Consider the following 18153-nt stretch of genomic DNA (forward strand, 5'->3'; position numbering starts at 1 on the left):
GTTGACCAAACATTTTTCTGTCAGTGGCTGCGTTTCTATTGACCATGAAATTGCACAGATTCAAAGTACGAAAATTAATTTGCCAATTTTGGAAAAAAAACAAACAAAATTCAATAAAAAAGATTTTGCAACTCCAATGTAAACACTTTTTTCACATTATACAAGTCACATGATCACCAGCCAGACGTTGCTACTGCCAAAAATGACAAAGATGACAGGAAGTAGTAGGAGGATGATGGTTTGTTTTTGTTTCCACCAGAGCTCTCACAGAATAGCACAGTTCATAACAGTATATCTCTTAAAATAGTAAAAAAAACAAAAGAGTCTTTAATATTAGGTGACAAGGCAAAATACTTTAAACTATGGATTTTATTGCAATTTCTCTCAATAAATATCAATAATGCCAGGCATGTTTTCTCAACATTTTTATTAGTGTTTGCATTTTTTTCCAGCTTGTATAAATAAACACTTGCAAGTAATAAGTCAGATCTGTCTCAGATTGTTTTTTTACCCAAAAAAGCATAAGTAAGTAAACTGTAAACAACTCCTCTTGGGTGACAAAACAAAGATACAAAGGAAAAAATAGCGTTATCATTTTCAACATTCCAGGGAATCCAGGAAAGTCAAATATAAGCAAATCTTTACACATGCAAGCTATAATATCAGATATTTGCTAATTAGCTTTTACTTCAGTTTCATGCCCACAGATATATCTCCTATATTTTGCAGGAGTTTAACATGAAAATCCGTCCTGCATAAATGTCCCAACAAGTACCAAGTCACCAAAACCATTAAGGTAATAACTTTATCAGAAGCAAAAAGAGACTGATTTATCCAAACTCACTAAAGTGAACAACTTCCTGATTTCCTATCTTTTTTTGTTGAACTTAAAAGTTTCAGATTATGATTACTGCCAAACCTGCAGAATAAACTTTTAGAACTGTTTCAAGAACATCATGCACTGATTTAAAGATGAACCGATGAGAAACAAAATTATCAGACTGGAGTTGTAAAGTAATTTCTAGGTGAGATTGTGGTGAAACTTCCCAAGACCAAAACTCAAAAAAGAAACACGTAGTTGTTTCAACCAATCTGTATGAAGTAAATACATTCTGCTGCATTGAATATGTTAAACTCTACAGTTGTTCTGGATAAATGCATAAATACTGACACATCTGGACATGTGGATAAGCCTGAGCTGTCAGGTTTTGTGAATACAGATTCTTAATCTTTGCATTCGACGCTGCTCAGTCGGTCGCTGAGGTCATCGAAGTAGTTATCGACGAACCGGAGCATCTGGATGACGGCGCTGAGCAGCAGGATATCAGCGTTCAGGTCCAGCTCCAGCTCCCCGCTGTAGTTCTTGACTGGAACAACGCAGGACAGCGGCACGCCCAACCTGACGCTGACCTCCTGCATCTGGACCACACAGCGGTTCAGAACAGTTTTATCAAGCTTAGCATGAACACTGAGAGTAATTTATTTAAAAGAATCCTCACTAAGTCCTTGATGTATCCGCTCTTATAGATGTTTCTCAGATCGTCTTTCACCAAAGGACAAGCTTCATCTACCTTAGTGAGCAGAACCAGCTGAGGAATCCCTGCAAACATTTCCAACATGCTGTAAAGTTTAAACTTTTTTCAAATTCATCAGTAAAATGATTCAGTGACTGGTTCTACTGACCCAGCAGGTTAACCTTTCTGCGGATAACTTCCATCTTCTCCTCCAGCTTTGGGGGCATAATGGAGACCTTGCTGGCATCAATAACATAAGCCACACAGTGGATCTTGTCTTTGACAGCCGGAGACTTTTGATAACCATGAGTCTCAGCATGAAGAGGAGCAGCGGGGTTGAACTGTCGACGTAAACGAAGAATATGTTAAATTTACTTCATGTAACACACAAGTTATGCTTCACAAACTGTTATCAAACATCCCACCTGGTAACAATTCGGCATATGACCCTTAAGGATGCTGCTGATGTCCTCCACATCAAGCCCCGCCCCTTTGCTGTCCTCCAGGCCCATGGTGTCGCACAGGATGATTGGCAGAGGTTTGCCTTCTCGTCCAGCTTTCACAGAGTAGGTCCGAAACTAGAAAACATTTTAAAAATATACTATTGTAAAGATTTTTTTCCCTGAGACACAGGAAACCATGTAGCTGAGAAGCAGTCAGACCTGAGTGGTGAGGCTGGTGGAAGAGCTGCCAGCGATGGCCTGGCTGGTGACATGGCCTCTGAACACAGAGTTGATGGCGTTGAAGAAGCTGGACTTTCCGGCTCCGACCTGTCCGATGAGCAAAACCCGAGCCTGGGGCACAGAACTGACTGTGGGTTTGTAGGTTCTGATGCTCTCCATCAGCTCAGCCCTCTTCCTGCAGAGAAACATCAAATTACCGAGAAACTGCCAACAGTAAACCTGATGAACAATTGTTTTAAGCAAAAAGATAAAAACTTCCACATATATTGTTTGTTTAACCTCTAATAATCTCTAACAAATGTATAATATTTTCACAAAGCAACGAGATTTAAATTAAATTTAACAGATGAGGCCTCTGTTTACTTATTCACTGATTCCTGAAGGGTGAGAGTTGCACTGAAAACTCATTATGGGTGTCAGAGTAACTAGGGGTTTAACATATTCATGTATAACTTTTCAGATGTTTTTTTTTACAAATAAATTTTAATAATTTATGTTTGACAAAATGTTGAAAAAGTTGAAAGGGAGTAAATACTTTTACACTTACTGAGATTCCCAGACGACTGTCCTCCATGGCTTCTCAAGTTCAGTAGATTCTGGTAAAGAGCAACTTAATTAAATTTAAATTTTCTCAGTTTTTGCCTTGCAAACATTACTTGTCCAAAAGAGTTTGTAGATATTATGTAAATTCAAATTTTAAATGTAGTTAAAGAGCATATTTAACATATTTGAAATGTTGAGTAATGTGCACCAGGCAGTAGACTGAACACATAATGTATGAGAATTTCTGTTTTTAAATTTTTGACCGTGACATACGTTTTTTACTAAAGACTCACCTTCCACCTGGTAAACTTCACATTCAGACAGCTTCAGGTCATTTCCATGCATTTCTGCAGCATTGAAGTTGTAATAATTCCCCGGAGCGCTGTGTGTCACTTGTTGGTTTCCGTAGAGAAGAGCAAGAGCATTTCCAAAATTAGGACCAGAGTTGCCATCCATTAAGAGTGCATAAGCAGCATTAATACAGGGGTATTTCTGGAGTTTTCCACCAGTAAAACTAAAAAGAAAAGCCTGGTTATCATTCACCCACTGCCCAGACTGACTGAATGGTTGGCTGGCGTAGCCTCCAAACACATAACCAGAGGTATTAAAGCCCACAGACACAGTGGGCGCCCGGTTGTCACATCTCTGGTGGAAGGCAGCACCAGTGAAGCCGTGGACGGAGGCCTTGTAGAGCAGCTTCAGTTTGACATGTCCCAGCTGAGAGCAGATGGTTCTCTGGTGGTTCCTGGAGAGCAGTGGGTTCAGAGTGGCCATCTGAGCTGCTGATCTCAACTTTTACAGTAAACTCAAGTTTGAATCTGCGAAATAAACACACAAATTACATCAAAACACAATGAATAAAATATGTTTCAGTATGTGTAGTGAATTTATATTTGAGTGCCATATTTGGAAGTGATTACCAACATTTTTTTTACTTTTTACTTATTTTCGTTTTTACTGAGATAGACCTGTGTGCTCTTAAAATAATCACGTTACCTCCGAACTGCGGCTTAATGTCTTACTTTCTATCGTTTAATAACGCAGAGAGATAAGTTTTGTTTTCCTGGCTGCCTGACTGAAACACCACACATAAAAACAACAATAATTTAATAATAAATATATATTAGGGAACTGGAGAATAAATCCCCAACAGACATTACGAGAAACAGACTTTTGGATAAACATTACGTCTTAGTGTCTGTTCATATTTGACACTGAAGCTTTGGATTGAATTTATAGGTTAAGCGTAGTTTAATAAATCCCACAAGAAGACAGTAAATGTGACAGTGGAGCACGGATACATTTATACATATTTAAGCTCGGTCATAGTTTAAGACTTACCTCCTTTATATTCTGCAGATATCTGGTTAAAGGCAGGTCAACCAAAGGATGTGTCTCGCTGTTCGCAGCAGAAATGAAACTTAAAAGCTCATACTTCCTGTACTGGCCCCCTAGAGGCCATAAAAGGAATGACCTAAACTCGTTTCTCTACTTGATGGGTTTACTGTAGGAAATTATTTGTTACTCTACATGACGTGAAAAAGTCTTTAGAAAATCTCCTTATAGTCTGTAACAACTGTACCAATGGGTCATCACATTCAGATTTGTGGCTTCAGTTCCATAAAATAAAGTTTTGAAAGTAAAAACAGGAAGAACCGATATGTAGGTGAATGAAAGACAGAGAGGTGATCAAGACTGTGGAGAGATTTGTGGGTAAAACTTCAAATTTTGTTACTTCTGACAATTATATAGATGTGAACTGTAATAACCTGCAGCTTATTTTGGTCCAGCGATATATAACCAGTTAGGATCACTGTTAAACACTGAAAAGAATAAAACCCTCATACCAGGATATAAATGATCACAATTTAAGAAACCAGCAGAATAAAGATGTAGATATATGTAAATCAAAACAAGTAAAAACGACTTTACCTCCAAAAAAGTGTAACTTAAAGTTAAAATATTTTTTGTACAGTTGAGATAATGAACAAAGAGACAGCAGAGGTAGCAACTATAGAGAAAAAGCAGGAAATAACCTTTTGTAATTGCAAAAATAACCAGAGTATGCAAATATGGCTTGATGAATATAGTTTTAGTTCAATTTAAAAAAAAGAACAAACAAAAAAAAAAACACAGATTTAATTGTTGCTCCAATAATAGTGGAGATGATGGTTGGGTGTTTGTTTCGTTCCAAAGCATTACTTGTGAAAGAGTCCTGGTCACAGTGGGACTTCATAGGATTCACCAGTTTGGTTAGCATTGAAAAAATTCCTCCATGTAATGGCTAACTGACAGACATGATGATGGATAGAATTACATGTTTGGCTTTTTTATGTTTTAATTATAACAAAAATATACACAGAGGGTAATCCATTTTTTTCCAAGAAGCTAAAGACCCCAATCATCATTCTAATGGAACCAGCAGTTGGCCAGCTGACCATAAAACCCTTATTCTTTGGTTCGAAGGTTCCCAAGTTGGTCGCTGATCTCATCAAAGTAGTTATCAGCAAACCGGAGCATCTGGATGACGGCGCTGAGCAGCAGGATGTCAGTGTTCAGGTCCAGATCCAGTTCCTCGACGTAGTTCCTCACTGGAACAATGCAGGACAGCGGCATGCCGAGCTTAGAGCTGGCCTCCTGCATCTGGGTCACAAAGCACAAACTCTTCAGCCCAAATTTTCACAACCTAAAAGAAATTATCTGTGAAAACACTTACAATTTCCTTAATGTAGACACTCTGATAAATGTTTGTCAGATTCTCTTTTAATAAGGGACAAGCTTCATCAACCTTAGTGAGTACAACCAGCTGAGGAACTCCTGGAAACACAAGCAGAAGTAAAACAATTTAAAGATCTGTTTAATATGTGCCCACGTCAAGTATTTGGCTGACCTAAACATCATTTCCAAACCAAGTACAACTGGTCTGAAAACAAATACATTTTTGTAAAGCAACTTTAAGGATTTTTTCCTTTACACACACAGTTAAAAGTAGATATTTACATACATCTCTTAAGAAAATCTCGTTTTCCCTCAATGCCTGACATTAAATTAGACAAATCCTTCCATGTCTTGGGGGAACCAAAGGTATATCTACTTGCTAAATACCATAATAATTTGAGAAAATTGTTATTCCATCCTGGGGTCCCTTATATTTAATATCTACATGCCCCTGCTGGATCAGATTATGACAAGTAAGAAGATTATTGGGCCTCCTGTAGTTCATTAAGGACTGAACTTCAAGATTCTGTAATTCTACAATATACTGCATTACTTTCAGTTTCAGCAGGAAGAGGAGTTTTGCTGCATGAATGGGACATTATATTAACAAGAGCCTTCTTCTGCATCTGTCATTTGTGAGGATGTCATTAAGGAGGCATTGCATGACCACCAATCCCCACTCATTTTTTCTTCACTGGTGAAGGAAGGCCCACTCCTTACCAGGAGCTCTGTAGTCAAACGGTCAGTTGAACGTTCATCCATTGTCTGTATGTCGTCTGAAGGAATAAGCCTTGACCTCGGCATACTCATAATTCTACAGAAGGAAACTTTGAATTATAGATTCCTCAAGGTTGCTGTAATTAAATTGATTCTCACTGCCATTCTAACAAATACTGTGGAAATGTATGTTCACTTCTGATTTTGAAGAAAGTAATACACAATTATCACTGTCGTTACTCTGGAATTCGGCAAATAGAATTAAATTTGTAATCCTATCTCACCTAGAGCCTCAGTCTAGTTTCATTTAAAATACACTCCAATTTTTTAAAAGTTATCTTCTTATTCAGAATATGTCATCTGGTTTCATCTGTAAAAAAAAAATGCTTAACATACATAATCAATTTTAAAAATCCATTATTTTGTTCCACTGACCCAACAAGTTGGCCTTTTTGCGGATAGCTTCCAACTTTTCTGCCAGCTTTGCAGGCATGATGGAGACCTTGGTGGCATCAAGGATGAATGTCAAACAGTGGATCTTGTCTTTGAGGTCTGGAGATTTGCGATAGCCGTGAGACTCAGGATGAAGAGGAGCAGATGAGTTGAACTGTCGATATTTAAAGAAAAGACGGGGTTTGTTTACATTAGCTTACAGTCATGCTCCTTTACTCATTTTGGAATCAAGAGCCCAACCTGGTATCGATCCGGCATATGACCTTCAAGGATGCTGCTGATGTCCTCCACATCAAGCCCCGCCCCTTTGCTGTCCTCCAGGCCCATGGTGTCGCACAGGATGATTGGCAGAGGTTTGCCTTCTCGTCCAGCTTTCAGACAGTAGGATCGAAACTAGAAAAAATGAAAACACAGATTTTTAAAAATATACTGTTGGAGAGATTTTGGTTTGTTGAGACACAGGAAACTATGCAGATGAGAAGCAGAGTCAGACCCGAGTGGTGAGGCTGGTGGAAGAGCTGCCAGCGATGGCCTGGCTGGTGACATGGCCTCTGAACACAGAGTTGATGGAGTTGAAGAAGCTGGACTTTCCGGCTCCGACCTGTCCGATGAGCAAAACCCGAGCCTGGGGCACAGAACTGAGTGTGGGTTTGTAGGTTCTGATGCTCTCCATCAGCTCGGCCCTCTTCCTGTACAAATGTAAATTTAAAAGAATTTATACTCAAAATAATTTATAACCGAAAGAGTACTGCAAAAACTTGAATAATTTAAGTAATAGGTCACTGAAGAAGTTGGATTCCCACTGTATTTGCTGCTAACCTTTATTCTCTCAAAACATAAGCTGGACTGGTGTCTGTCTCTGGATTGGTGGTCACAAAGTAGTTTTATTTTGACTTTCTCGTCCAAACTGAGGGTTTCTTCCATCAAGAAGTCCACTTCAGTCATATTTAAATTAGGAGATACTGACAGCAGAAATGCAGAAATTAAAAGCCCAAGCTTTCTGATAATGATTTAGGTTTCCATACTTTAAATACAAAACCTTCTGAAACTAGACCTCTCTCTCTATATATATATATATATTAGCTCTATTAAAAAAGGACTAACATTGTCTGTTACCAATATAGTTCTTATATTGCTATCCAGTGTTACTAACTCTATTGTTTATGACATGTCCCAAAACTAATATGCTGATGTGATATTATGTGTCTTGTTCCATCTTACTCAATATTCCAGATTATAGTCCTCCAAGGATTCTCGATTTTAATCTTTCCCTTTGTTGAAACTGTTGAAGAGCAAAAGTAAATCATCATGTAAAATATGAAAAAAAACCCTCAACGAAGTTTATTCAAACACAAGTACAACTCACACACAATCTGGTAGACTTCACACTCTGTCAGGTTAAGGTTATTTCCGTGCATCTCTGCAGCATTGAAGTTGTATTGAATCCCTGGATTACTGTAGACTATTGGTTGGTTTCCGTTGACAAGAACAAGGGATTCCCCAAAGTACGGACCGCAGTTTCCATTCATTTTGACGGCATGTGGAGGACTAACAACTGGATATTTTTTTAGTTTTCCATCAACAAAACTAAAAACAAATGCTTGGTCATCATTCACATACTGTCCAGACTGATTAAAAGGTTGTCTGGTGTAGCCTCCAAATATGTAGCCACCGGCGTTATAGCCCACAGATAGAGTGGGTGACTGGTTGTCACATTTCTGGTGGAAAGCAGCACCAGTAAAACCATGAATAGTGGCTTTGTAGAGCAGCTTCAGTTCAAAAGGTCCCAGCTGAGAGCAGATCATGTTCTGTTGAGTACTGTTGAGTTTGGAATTCATTATGGACTGCTTGAACTGATTATCTAAAACTGCCGAAGGAACCTTTGACGTTCGTTCACTCTGGAAAAAAGAAGAATGAAGTAATGATTCAGCAAATAACCTCTTCTGGACTAAAATGTAAACCAACTGACAAAATCCATTTGAATAAAGTTTAAAACAGAAACACACATAATATTAAAAAGAATAGTATTCATCTGCAGTTTGTTGCTCTAGTCAATGTGAATCCATGGGAGCGAAGATAATCATTTCACAGGTTGCATAATCTCATTATTAACATTTATATGTAAAGGATCTGTGTCCACATCTGCTCTAGCTTCCTATATCTCATTAAATGTTTTCAAGGATTCTTACAGATTCGTCTTTTGTTTTCATTACTGAATAACAATTTAAATCAGATTAAAAGTTTTTCTGAAAATGCAGTTTAAAGCAAAGGTTAAGTATTTGCAGACAGACTGAAACAACTCTTTAAAGCCAGCAGGTGGCAGCAAACTCAAACTTAGAAGTGAGAAGTCAGTTTCCCTACAGCAGCAGCTTCGTTTATTTCACTGCCCTCTATTTCTTCTCAGAAATAGATGCAGGCCAAAGGTCAAGTTCATTTGAGGATGAGTCAACGCCATAAAATCTCGCCAAACATAAAAAATGTAATTTGTCTTATTTTATTTTTTTGTAAAGTGACCTTTTATGCTAGTTTGGACCACCTCCAGCAATTTTTCTTTTGATTTTTCTTATTTTTTTGTTGTTTCCCCTTAAAATGTACATCTGATTTGTTCCAGTTAGCATAATGTGTTTAACATTGATAATCACAAAGCATGTGCTCAGACTGTTAGCATGTTGGTAATCCTGCTTGTTCTCTTTTACCTCCTAGTGGTGAATGGCTGTATTTACACCACACTTTATTCTGCGTTAAGGAGCACAAGCAGCATTTCTACAGATGTCTTAAACATTTATTTTATCAGTATTTCTACCATCTAAAGGAGGCCTCATTATTTGTGATTCACATTTCAATAACTTAATGGATAGAATTAAAAGTTAATCTACTTTTAAGTGATTCAAACTGAAATTCAGTTTTAATCCCCACTCAGTTGAACATAAAGTTTTTGTTGCTTGCTTCGTTGTGCTTCACTAAAATACCTCACCGCAAATAAGATATTAGTTGATAGTTTTAAAAGTGCATAGTTCCAAACTCTATTGGCTCGCAACTAAGTGTAATTTCAACTCGTAGGTATGTACCTCTAATAACAAAAGTAGAAGAAGTCATTAATCATAAACTTACCTTGCTTCTTTTAGAAACAGCTGCAGGATGACGGGCAGAGCTCAGTAACTGTGAGGCAGATGTTCAAAGCGTAATAAATCCTACTGCACCCAGCAAAAGTGAAACTAAGTCTAAGACTTGGGCGTGCACTAAGCATAAAATCTTTCTGCTTTCACAACTTCTGCAATCCCAGAGTTTTTCAACTAAAATCATGATCAGTCTACTGACGGCTAATAAAAAATTATTAGGATGCAGTAAATGTTTTATGTTGTGTTGCTCCATATATGAACTTGAGAATTGTTTCAGTTCTAGAGAAGCTGAATGAACTGTTCTGAGGCTGCTGTGCCTTATGCTTGGATTTGTTAAGTATGTAAATACATCTCATGTGAAGAAAATACCATTCTGCCAAATTTTCTGACTAAAATGTTTGTTTCTTCTCCTGATCCTCCACATTTAGCAGGTTAGACCTTTAGGTTAGGCTATTCTAGCTCTCAATATTAGCTTTTGACTAGAGTGCCTGCAGACAGGACAACTGTTTCTTTTAAATGTAACAGTTTTATGTTTTGTCCCCACTCAAATAAATTTAGATAAATAACAATATGCAGATCATACTCCTTCAGACTGCATTCTTTCATAGATAAACTACAATCTTCAGCATGGGACTAACAAGATGATGTCCCGTTATTTTTACTCCATAAAAATAAGGCTTGTTTGTGTCTACATTTTGTGAATTACATAGCAAGAATTAATAGTGACAGAATTACTTGTACTCAGATATATCTGAGAAAACTTGGGAAGGGACTCAAAAGAAAGCTGAAACAATCCAGTAAAAACTTGTTAGACCAGTATTTGTTCATGCTTGTTCTTTTCTAAACGTCTGAAAAGAACTAATGCTCTTTTCAGACTTTCATTTTCAGTCAAGCTTCAGTCAAAAGATACAGAAACTGAAACAATCCAGTAAAAACTTTAGACCAGTATTTGTTCATGCTTGTTCTTTTCTAAACGTCTGAAAAGCATCTTTTCAGACTTTCATTTTCAGTCAAACTACTATATGCTCTTTTCTGTTCCTTCTCTATTTTCAGATTTCTGCTAAATCTTTAGTTCACTTCAAATTCAATTCAAATTCAAAGATACTTTATTGATCCCAAAGGGAAATTAAATGCTGTTGTAACTCATATTAATTAAAATTCATCAGAGTTATTGTAGATATATATATGGCATATATATGCCATCACTAAGTGTTTGCCCTTTCCAAACACTTAGTTGCTCTGTGTCTGAGACAAAATTAAATCACATAAAGTAAATATACAAAGATTAGAAAATAGCTTTGATGCATATGAACTCTCAGAGATTTTGAGTAATAAACTGTCATCCTGTTGTGATGAAAGTAGCTGCATCATCTCAGAAACACTTTGGCTCACACACATATTATTTAAATTTATCCATTTTTAAGATATGCTAATTTATTTTTAACATCTGTAAAAATTCTAATTATCAGTGACCATTAGGCTTGATACACATAGCCATTTCATCAGTTATTTGTGATTCATCATCTTAGATTCCTGTATTTTGCAGAGATAGTTAAGCTGCTTAGGAGCCTTAAGGCTCTCAAAATCTTTCACAGTACAAAATGTACAATACTCTGGTTGCATAACATGAACAACTTCAAACTATTATTGCTGTAGAAAACGAAAGAAAGTTTATGTGGTGGATTTGAAATCTTTATTACCCTTTCCAACCAGTAGAGGTCACTGTTAAGCACAAGAATAGAAATCTCACGCCAGCATGAAATGATCCGAAACAGAGCCGAGCCGAGCTGGGTTGTTGAAGTAGAGCTGGTGGAACCAGCTGGAAAATATACATAAGTAACAAAAATTAGACTTTCCTCCAAAAAATGTTGAAGAGCGACTTAAATGTAAAATGTTTTGAAACAAGTGAGAAAATGAAATGTTTTGTACAGAGTTAATGTTGTTAGCCAGAGTTGTACATATTAACGCAGGTATTAAAAAAATAGCTCTAAATATCAATTAAAAAAACTTTTAAGAAAGTGTAAAGATTTAATTGTTGCTCCAACAATATGTTTTGTTACAAAACATTATTTGTCAAAGAGTCTTGGCCACAGTAGGACTTCATGGGAGCAGACACAGTTTAAGCATTTTAAAAACATTTCTCTCAGGACAATTAAAATGAATAAAAGTTGCAGTAATTATTTTAATCATACATATTACATATTTGGCTTTCTAAAATTTTAAATGTAATAAAAAATATGTGGCCTGTTTTTTAAAAGAGCAGAAGATGTCCAAACGTTTTTGTTTTTTTAATATTTATTTTCTAATGCTCTCTCCACTTCTTGATAATATCAAGAACATTGAATCTGGGCAGCGATGGTTATCCATAAAAACCTTCATTCTTTGTTTTGAATGTTACTGAGTTGGTCGCTGATCTCATCAAAGTAGTTATCAGCAAACCGGAGCATCTGGATGACGGCGCTGAGCAGCAGGATGTCAGTGTTCAGGTCCTGATCCAGTTCCTCGACGTAGTTCCTCACCGGAACAATGCAGGACAGCGGCATGCCGAGCTTAGAGCTGGCCTCCTGCATCTGGGTCACAAACTCTTCGACTCAGATTTTCACAATTTAAAAGAGATAATCTGATAAAACATTTACCTTTGTGAAAACACTCACAGTCTCCTTAATGTAGACACTCCTATAAATGTTTGTCAGATTCTCTTTCACTAAGGGACAAGCTTCATGGACCTTGGTGAGTACAACCAGCTGAGGAACTCCTGGAAACACAAGAAGATATAAAACCGATTTTAAAGACCTGTTGAGGCATCTGGACAACTTAAACATGGAGAAACTTTGGTCACACATACAACTGAAAGCTGATATTTACAATCACAGCGTAAGACGACACAACCTGGTTTCCCCTCAGTGTTTGACTTTAGATCAGAAAACCTTCCTGTTTTCAGTCAATTAGACCTAGCAAAACTATGTCTATTTGCTAAATGCCAGAATGATGTGAATTATTATTTGTTTTATTGTTAGATGTTGACTTATACTAACATTACACTGGTCAACAGCCTAAAAATTACAACTGTTTTTGATGAGCTGAATCCAAAAATCACATTGGCTTTGCTCATTCAGGTGAACTTTCTGAACAACATGAACATCAAAAAGCACGACTTGTTCTCACATCTGGATCGATTTCCTGATAATCTGGGACCAATGAGTAATGAGTAGGAGAGATGAAGACATAATGTTCAATTCACATGTACTTAACCTTATCAGCGTTTATTATTCAATTTACAGAAATCCACGTTTGTAACATTTAATTAACACATCTTGTTAGAAAACATTGATTTTCCTCTAAAACTTTTTTGGATGAGAAATATCAACAGAAATGAACTGATAATGTCCCAACAATGTCATCAATTGGATTTCTCTAAATCAAATTAGAATACAAACCTGACCTGATTGAGAAAAATGGATGTCAACTTTGGTGCAAAATAATCCTAATTCAGTAAAAAAAAAAAATAGACGTCTTCCAAAACATTTTTTTTTTTGTATTTTACCTTTAAACAATTTGTGAAGTCCCACAAATGTTGGCATCAAATTCTGAAGCATCTGAGGTAAGTGGAGGCTCATTAACCACACTGATCACTTTAGTGACATAACAGGAAAATGAACAGAAATCAGGAGGATGACTTTAGACCTCCAGATGTTTGATTCATCCTCATGAACAATATCCAGATTTCATCAAGGGGGCCCATTCATCATTTAAACCTAAACATCATCATCCAGCTTCCTTACCAATGAGACATGAAAAAACAGGTTCTATGTTTAGAAATAAACATATTTTAGTGCAAACTGAATCTAGTGAGTTTCACTCTGATACACTAATGGTGCGTTCCACTAAAGTGAAACCTCTGGAGACGAAGATGCAAAGGATTCTTCATAAAAAAAAAGAAAATCATGGACAACCCAGATCGTCCTCTTCATGATTCTGTCTTGGGAAAATAGAGTGTCTTCAGTCAGAGGCTTCTTCAAACTCACTGTAATACAGACTGCTACAAGAGACCTTCCCTGGCAACAACCATCACCATCTACAATAACTCTTTGAAGAATTTTAATTAATATAAATTACAGCAACATTTAATTTCCCTTTAGGATCAATAAAGTATTTTTTAAATTTGAATTGAACTGAACTGAATTGGTACATCATTCCACGGAGGCAGAACTCCTTTCTACTGACCCAACAGGTTGGCCTTTTGTCTGATGGCCTTCAGCTTTTCTGCCAGCTTCTCAGGCATGACAAAGACTTTGGTGGCGTCAAGAATGTATGACAAACAGTGGATCTTCTCTTTGAGGTCTGGAGATTTGCGATAGCCGGAGGCGTCAGGATGCAGCGGTTCAGACGGGTTGAACTGAAAAGACGGGGTTTGTTTACATTAGCTTACAGTCATGCTCCTTTACTCAGTTTGGAATCAAGAGAATCAAGAGACCTGGTATCGATCCGGCATATGACCTTCAAGGATGCTGCTGATGTCCTCCACATCAAGCCCCGCCCCTTTGCTGTCCTCCAGGCCCATGGTGTCACACAGGATGATTGGCAGAGGTTTGCCTTCTCGTCCTGCCTTCACAGAGTAGGTCCGAAACTAGAAAACATTTTAAAAATATACTATTGGAAAGATTTTGCTAAGTTGAGACACTGGATACTCAATGAATTAGAAGCAGAGACAGACCTGAGTGGTGAGGCTGCTGGAGGAATAACCAGCGATGGCCTGGCTGGTGACATGGCCTCTGAACACAGAGTTGATGGAGTTGAAGAAGCTGGACTTTCCAGCGCCGACTGGTCCGATGAGTAAAACCCGAGCCTGGGACACAGAACTGACTGTGGGTTTGTATGTTTTGATGCTCTCCATCAGCTCAATCCTCTTCCTGTACAAATGTAGAAATAAAATAATGAAAACATATTGCCAAACACTTTGAGCATGCACATTGAATCTTCATACTATTTTTCAGAAATCATTTGAAATTGATCAATAACGGACCATAAATCGTTCACAAAATATTCTGTAATAAAAATGGAGAATATGATATTTTTAGATGGGATGGAATATATAGTTATTGATTTTAAAAAATCATTTTAATTTAATTTCTTGGCAGCTAATTCTAACTATAAGCTGCTATTAGTAATGATAAATCACCACTGGAATAAATGTAACTGAGTAAATGTAACTAGTTACTTCACAACTGCTTTTCATATGCAGGTGTGTGTCTCTGTCTTACTCGGGGTTCCAGATTAAAGTTCTCCATGGATTCTCTATTTTAATCATTTCCTTTGGAGTCACTGTTGAAAAGCAAAGACAGATTACCATGTAAATATGAAAATGCCCACAATAATGTAAAATTCAAACTAGTAACTCACCAACCACCTGATAGACTTCACACTGTGTCAGGTTCAGGTCATTGGTGTTCATCGCTGCTGCGGCGGGTTTGTTATCGCTTCCGTTAGCAAGATGAGAAGTGGTAGAAAAACCATCGCATGAGGAAAAACATTCTGGAACAATAAAAAAAGATCTGAAGTAAACATAAAACATGTGATTGCAGTCAGGAGGTAACAAACATGGAGATTTTGCACTTATCCAGTGTCAACATGCTCTCAACACCAAGGAGATGTTCTAAGTTTATGGCAGGCCATTGGCTATTTGTTGATATCTTGAATTAAAGCTTACATACAAATTAATTGCAGGCCTGATGTCATTTATACAAGTCAGAATATAATTAGAGATAACTCAAATTACTGCTACATTGGTCATAAACCAATTTGGGATCAGAAACCTTTACAATCCAAAGAGCCATTTTTACCGTCAGTCAAGCTAAAGTATAATTTAGGGTTACACATTTTGCATGACCGCTTGGGAAAAAAAAAAGGCAATTTATAATTGATGATAAACATCTACTAGAGATTACCATATGACTTTTTATGTCTGCTTTCTTTTTTATTATAACCCTTAAGCAAATAGAGGATGGATACAGTTTATTTTATGGGTTGTTGACATTTACGGAAAATATGTAAATATATTAAAGCACACATTTGCCAACGTAGTGACAATAAAACATGTTTTAAAAGTAATTTTAGTGTCATTTTGTTGAGGAAATTCAATGCAATTGTTCCATGAAATAAACTGACATGCATTTATTTTATATCTGCTATCCATATTTACAAACAATAACATGTTCTTTATTATTTTTAAGCTCTTAAGAGCCATTCTGGAAAGTCCAAAGAGCCGCAGCTAACAAAGCCCTGGTGTAGGGAAGCAGATTTTATGTTAAAACGGCCTGCCATACCTAGTCACTGAATACTCACTGTTATCCATCATGGGGTCCAGTACCGCAGTGGTCGAGTCCAGTCCACTCTCCATTTTAATGCTCACTGGTCGCTTCCCGTAAATGGCGTCCATTTGTTCGAACCACTTCCAATGTTTCAGGCTGTTCGGACCACTGCGCTCCCTGTTCTCCTTGATGGTCCTGTAATCACTTTTCATTTTTTTAAGCTTATCTCGGCATTGCCGTGATGTTCGCTGGTAGCCGTGAGCGGCCATCAGCTGGGAAACCTCTCTGAATGTTTTCTCGTTCCTAGTTGCTCCGTCTAGATCCCTGTGGATCCTTTCCTGGCCCACCAAGCACAAAAATGTCTGCACCTCGCTGTTGGACCACGGAATCCATGACACTACTTCCATTGTCTTTAAAGCACAATCAATGCCTTCTGCGGGTTTCCACAGATGGCCAGTCTGATCCATAAAGGATCGGATGGAGTGACGTGTTCTGACGTCAGGTTTTCAGCCCGACTCGGCTCGCTTGTGGCTCTTCTCAGTTCGACTCGGCTCGATTAACAGGCTATGGCAAGCCGTTTTAACATAAATTATTATGCGTTGTTCCCCAATTCAATCTAGCACTTTTAAACTGGTATGAAAACACCAGCAAAACAAAAAATAAGATGAAGAAGCACCTTCACTTTTTACTTATAATTGTAAATGATTAGCTGCGTGAAAAGTAAAACCAGTTTAGTTCAGAAACAACACTAACACGATTCAGTGTGAAAGAAATTATTTTACAATACTTATCTTTAAATTCCACTTTTTTGTTTTATTAAGTTGAAGGTTTAAAACAGACAGACAGGGTTTGGTCACTGGCAGTCTGTTCTCTGTTAATTTTATTCCCACTAACAGCAAACTGATTGTTTAGTTAAGTGAATATCAATTCAATTCAAAATAAAATGTATTCTTTTTGTTATTTCATAAACTCGGAGAATCACGTTTCACTGTTTTAGAATACTTTATTTCATTTGTCTGCACTTATAATGCTTTAATTACTATAAGTAAAGCATTAAAGCGCTGAGAAAATTACTGTAATAAATGTATAGTAATCTTTTACTATAAATTACAGTGACCCACAGAATTATGCAATACAGTATAATAAATTAGCAGCAAATGAATTTTACTTAATTTTGCAATACTATTATTACAAGATTAAGCTAAATCTTAATCTTTGTTCTATAATAGATGTGGCAGAAACTGTCTGCACGTCCATTCATTTGTGAAAACAGTTTAAGAAGCCAATAATATTCCTGAATTCACCAAATATCAAACAGAACTGCAACCTGAATTGTTTCAGCTGAAAATGACACAAAAATAAACATGCATAACTTTTACATTAATTTCCAAATAAAATTTTCGAATATTCGTTATACATAAAGAGTGGTGTATGATTTTGTATTATTCTACACTCAATTTCTGCATCTTTGGTGGCATTCTCAGATGAAGTGACGTAATGAGACATGCCAACGCACTGACATTCGGCACAAGGGGGCAGTATTAAGTTACACGTTGATCAAATGTAAATACTTGATGTAAACAAACATCACTTTTAACAAGGCTCTGAAAGTTTTTATTATTGTATCTGACATTCATGATTTCATCATATTTCCTTAAATTACTTGCCAGACTATGATCCTGTTCTACCTAATGATTAATAATTTCATTTATTTGTGAGAATTTAGCCATGAGCTATAGCAGGTCCCAATGTTGTTGTTTTTTTTTGTGGAAAACATAAAACAATCAATTAAAACATTTTTTTTGTGTGGAGAACATTTTAATGTTTGTATTTTATCTGCCATGTTCATAAAATAGCAAATGAATGAAACCAACTCAAATACTCAGTTTTTAATTTTTATTGTTAAAATAAATTACAAAAAATTCCAATTCACCAAACACTGCATGTTCTGCAGAGAATTACAGCAACTCCCTGTTAACAGGCACAAGGCAACAATTCAAACATTTCACAGAACAGAAATAGTCTTTGACTATTTTCACATGTTAAATCTAATTTAATAAAGCAAAACAGAGAACTGATTACTGAAAAGACTTAAGAT

The 18153-nt window shown here is 36.8% G+C and overlaps 3 protein-coding genes across 6 annotated transcripts; all 3 read right to left on the reverse strand.

Moving 5' to 3' along the window:
* Positions 1-410: 410 nt before the first annotated feature.
* Positions 411-4413, reverse strand: LOC106935209 (interferon-induced protein 44-like). The gene is made up of 8 exons (XM_015015566.1): positions 4082-4413; positions 3034-3558; positions 2745-2793; positions 2177-2372; positions 1940-2092; positions 1684-1855; positions 1500-1600; positions 411-1419 (listed from the first exon to the last, which is right to left on the reverse strand). Exons 2-8 carry the CDS (start codon positions 3512-3514, stop codon positions 1225-1227), a joined length of 1347 nt encoding a protein of 448 aa, XP_014871052.1. The 5' UTR covers positions 3515-3558; positions 4082-4413; the 3' UTR covers positions 411-1224.
* Positions 4414-4815: 402 nt separating this feature from the next.
* LOC106935208 (interferon-induced protein 44-like) lies at positions 4816-10066 on the reverse strand. The gene is made up of 8 exons (XM_015015565.1): positions 9740-10066; positions 7995-8526; positions 7850-7910; positions 7122-7317; positions 6869-7021; positions 6611-6782; positions 5457-5557; positions 4816-5383 (listed from the first exon to the last, which is right to left on the reverse strand). Exons 2-8 carry the CDS (start codon positions 8464-8466, stop codon positions 5189-5191), a joined length of 1350 nt encoding a protein of 449 aa, XP_014871051.1. The 5' UTR covers positions 8467-8526; positions 9740-10066; the 3' UTR covers positions 4816-5188.
* A 1357-nt stretch (positions 10067-11423) lies between these two features.
* Positions 11424-16675, reverse strand: LOC106935205 (interferon-induced protein 44-like). Of its 4 annotated transcripts, none has more exons than XM_015015559.1 (9): positions 16090-16674; positions 15148-15279; positions 15009-15069; positions 14462-14657; positions 14222-14374; positions 13972-14143; positions 12402-12502; positions 12187-12317; positions 11424-11566 (listed from the first exon to the last, which is right to left on the reverse strand). In XM_015015559.1, the coding sequence occupies exons 1-9, from the start codon at positions 16520-16522 to the stop codon at positions 11494-11496; spliced, it is 1452 nt and encodes a 483-aa protein (XP_014871045.1). In that variant the 5' UTR covers positions 16523-16674; the 3' UTR covers positions 11424-11493. The 4 variants fall into 4 exon arrangements, with proteins under 4 accessions (XP_014871045.1, XP_014871048.1, XP_014871047.1 ...); XM_015015561.1 differs by having other exon boundaries at positions 11482-11566; positions 12121-12317; positions 16090-16675; XM_015015562.1 differs by lacking the exon at positions 12187-12317 and having other exon boundaries at positions 12384-12502; positions 16090-16675.
* Positions 16676-18153: the final 1478 nt, after the last annotated feature.

The sequence above is a fragment of the Poecilia latipinna genome, unplaced genomic scaffold (assembly GCF_001443285.1).
Source record: "Poecilia latipinna isolate Pla-1442-1.1 unplaced genomic scaffold, P_latipinna-1.0 Scaffold1927, whole genome shotgun sequence".
Lineage (NCBI taxonomy): Eukaryota > Metazoa > Chordata > Actinopteri > Cyprinodontiformes > Poeciliidae > Poecilia > Poecilia latipinna.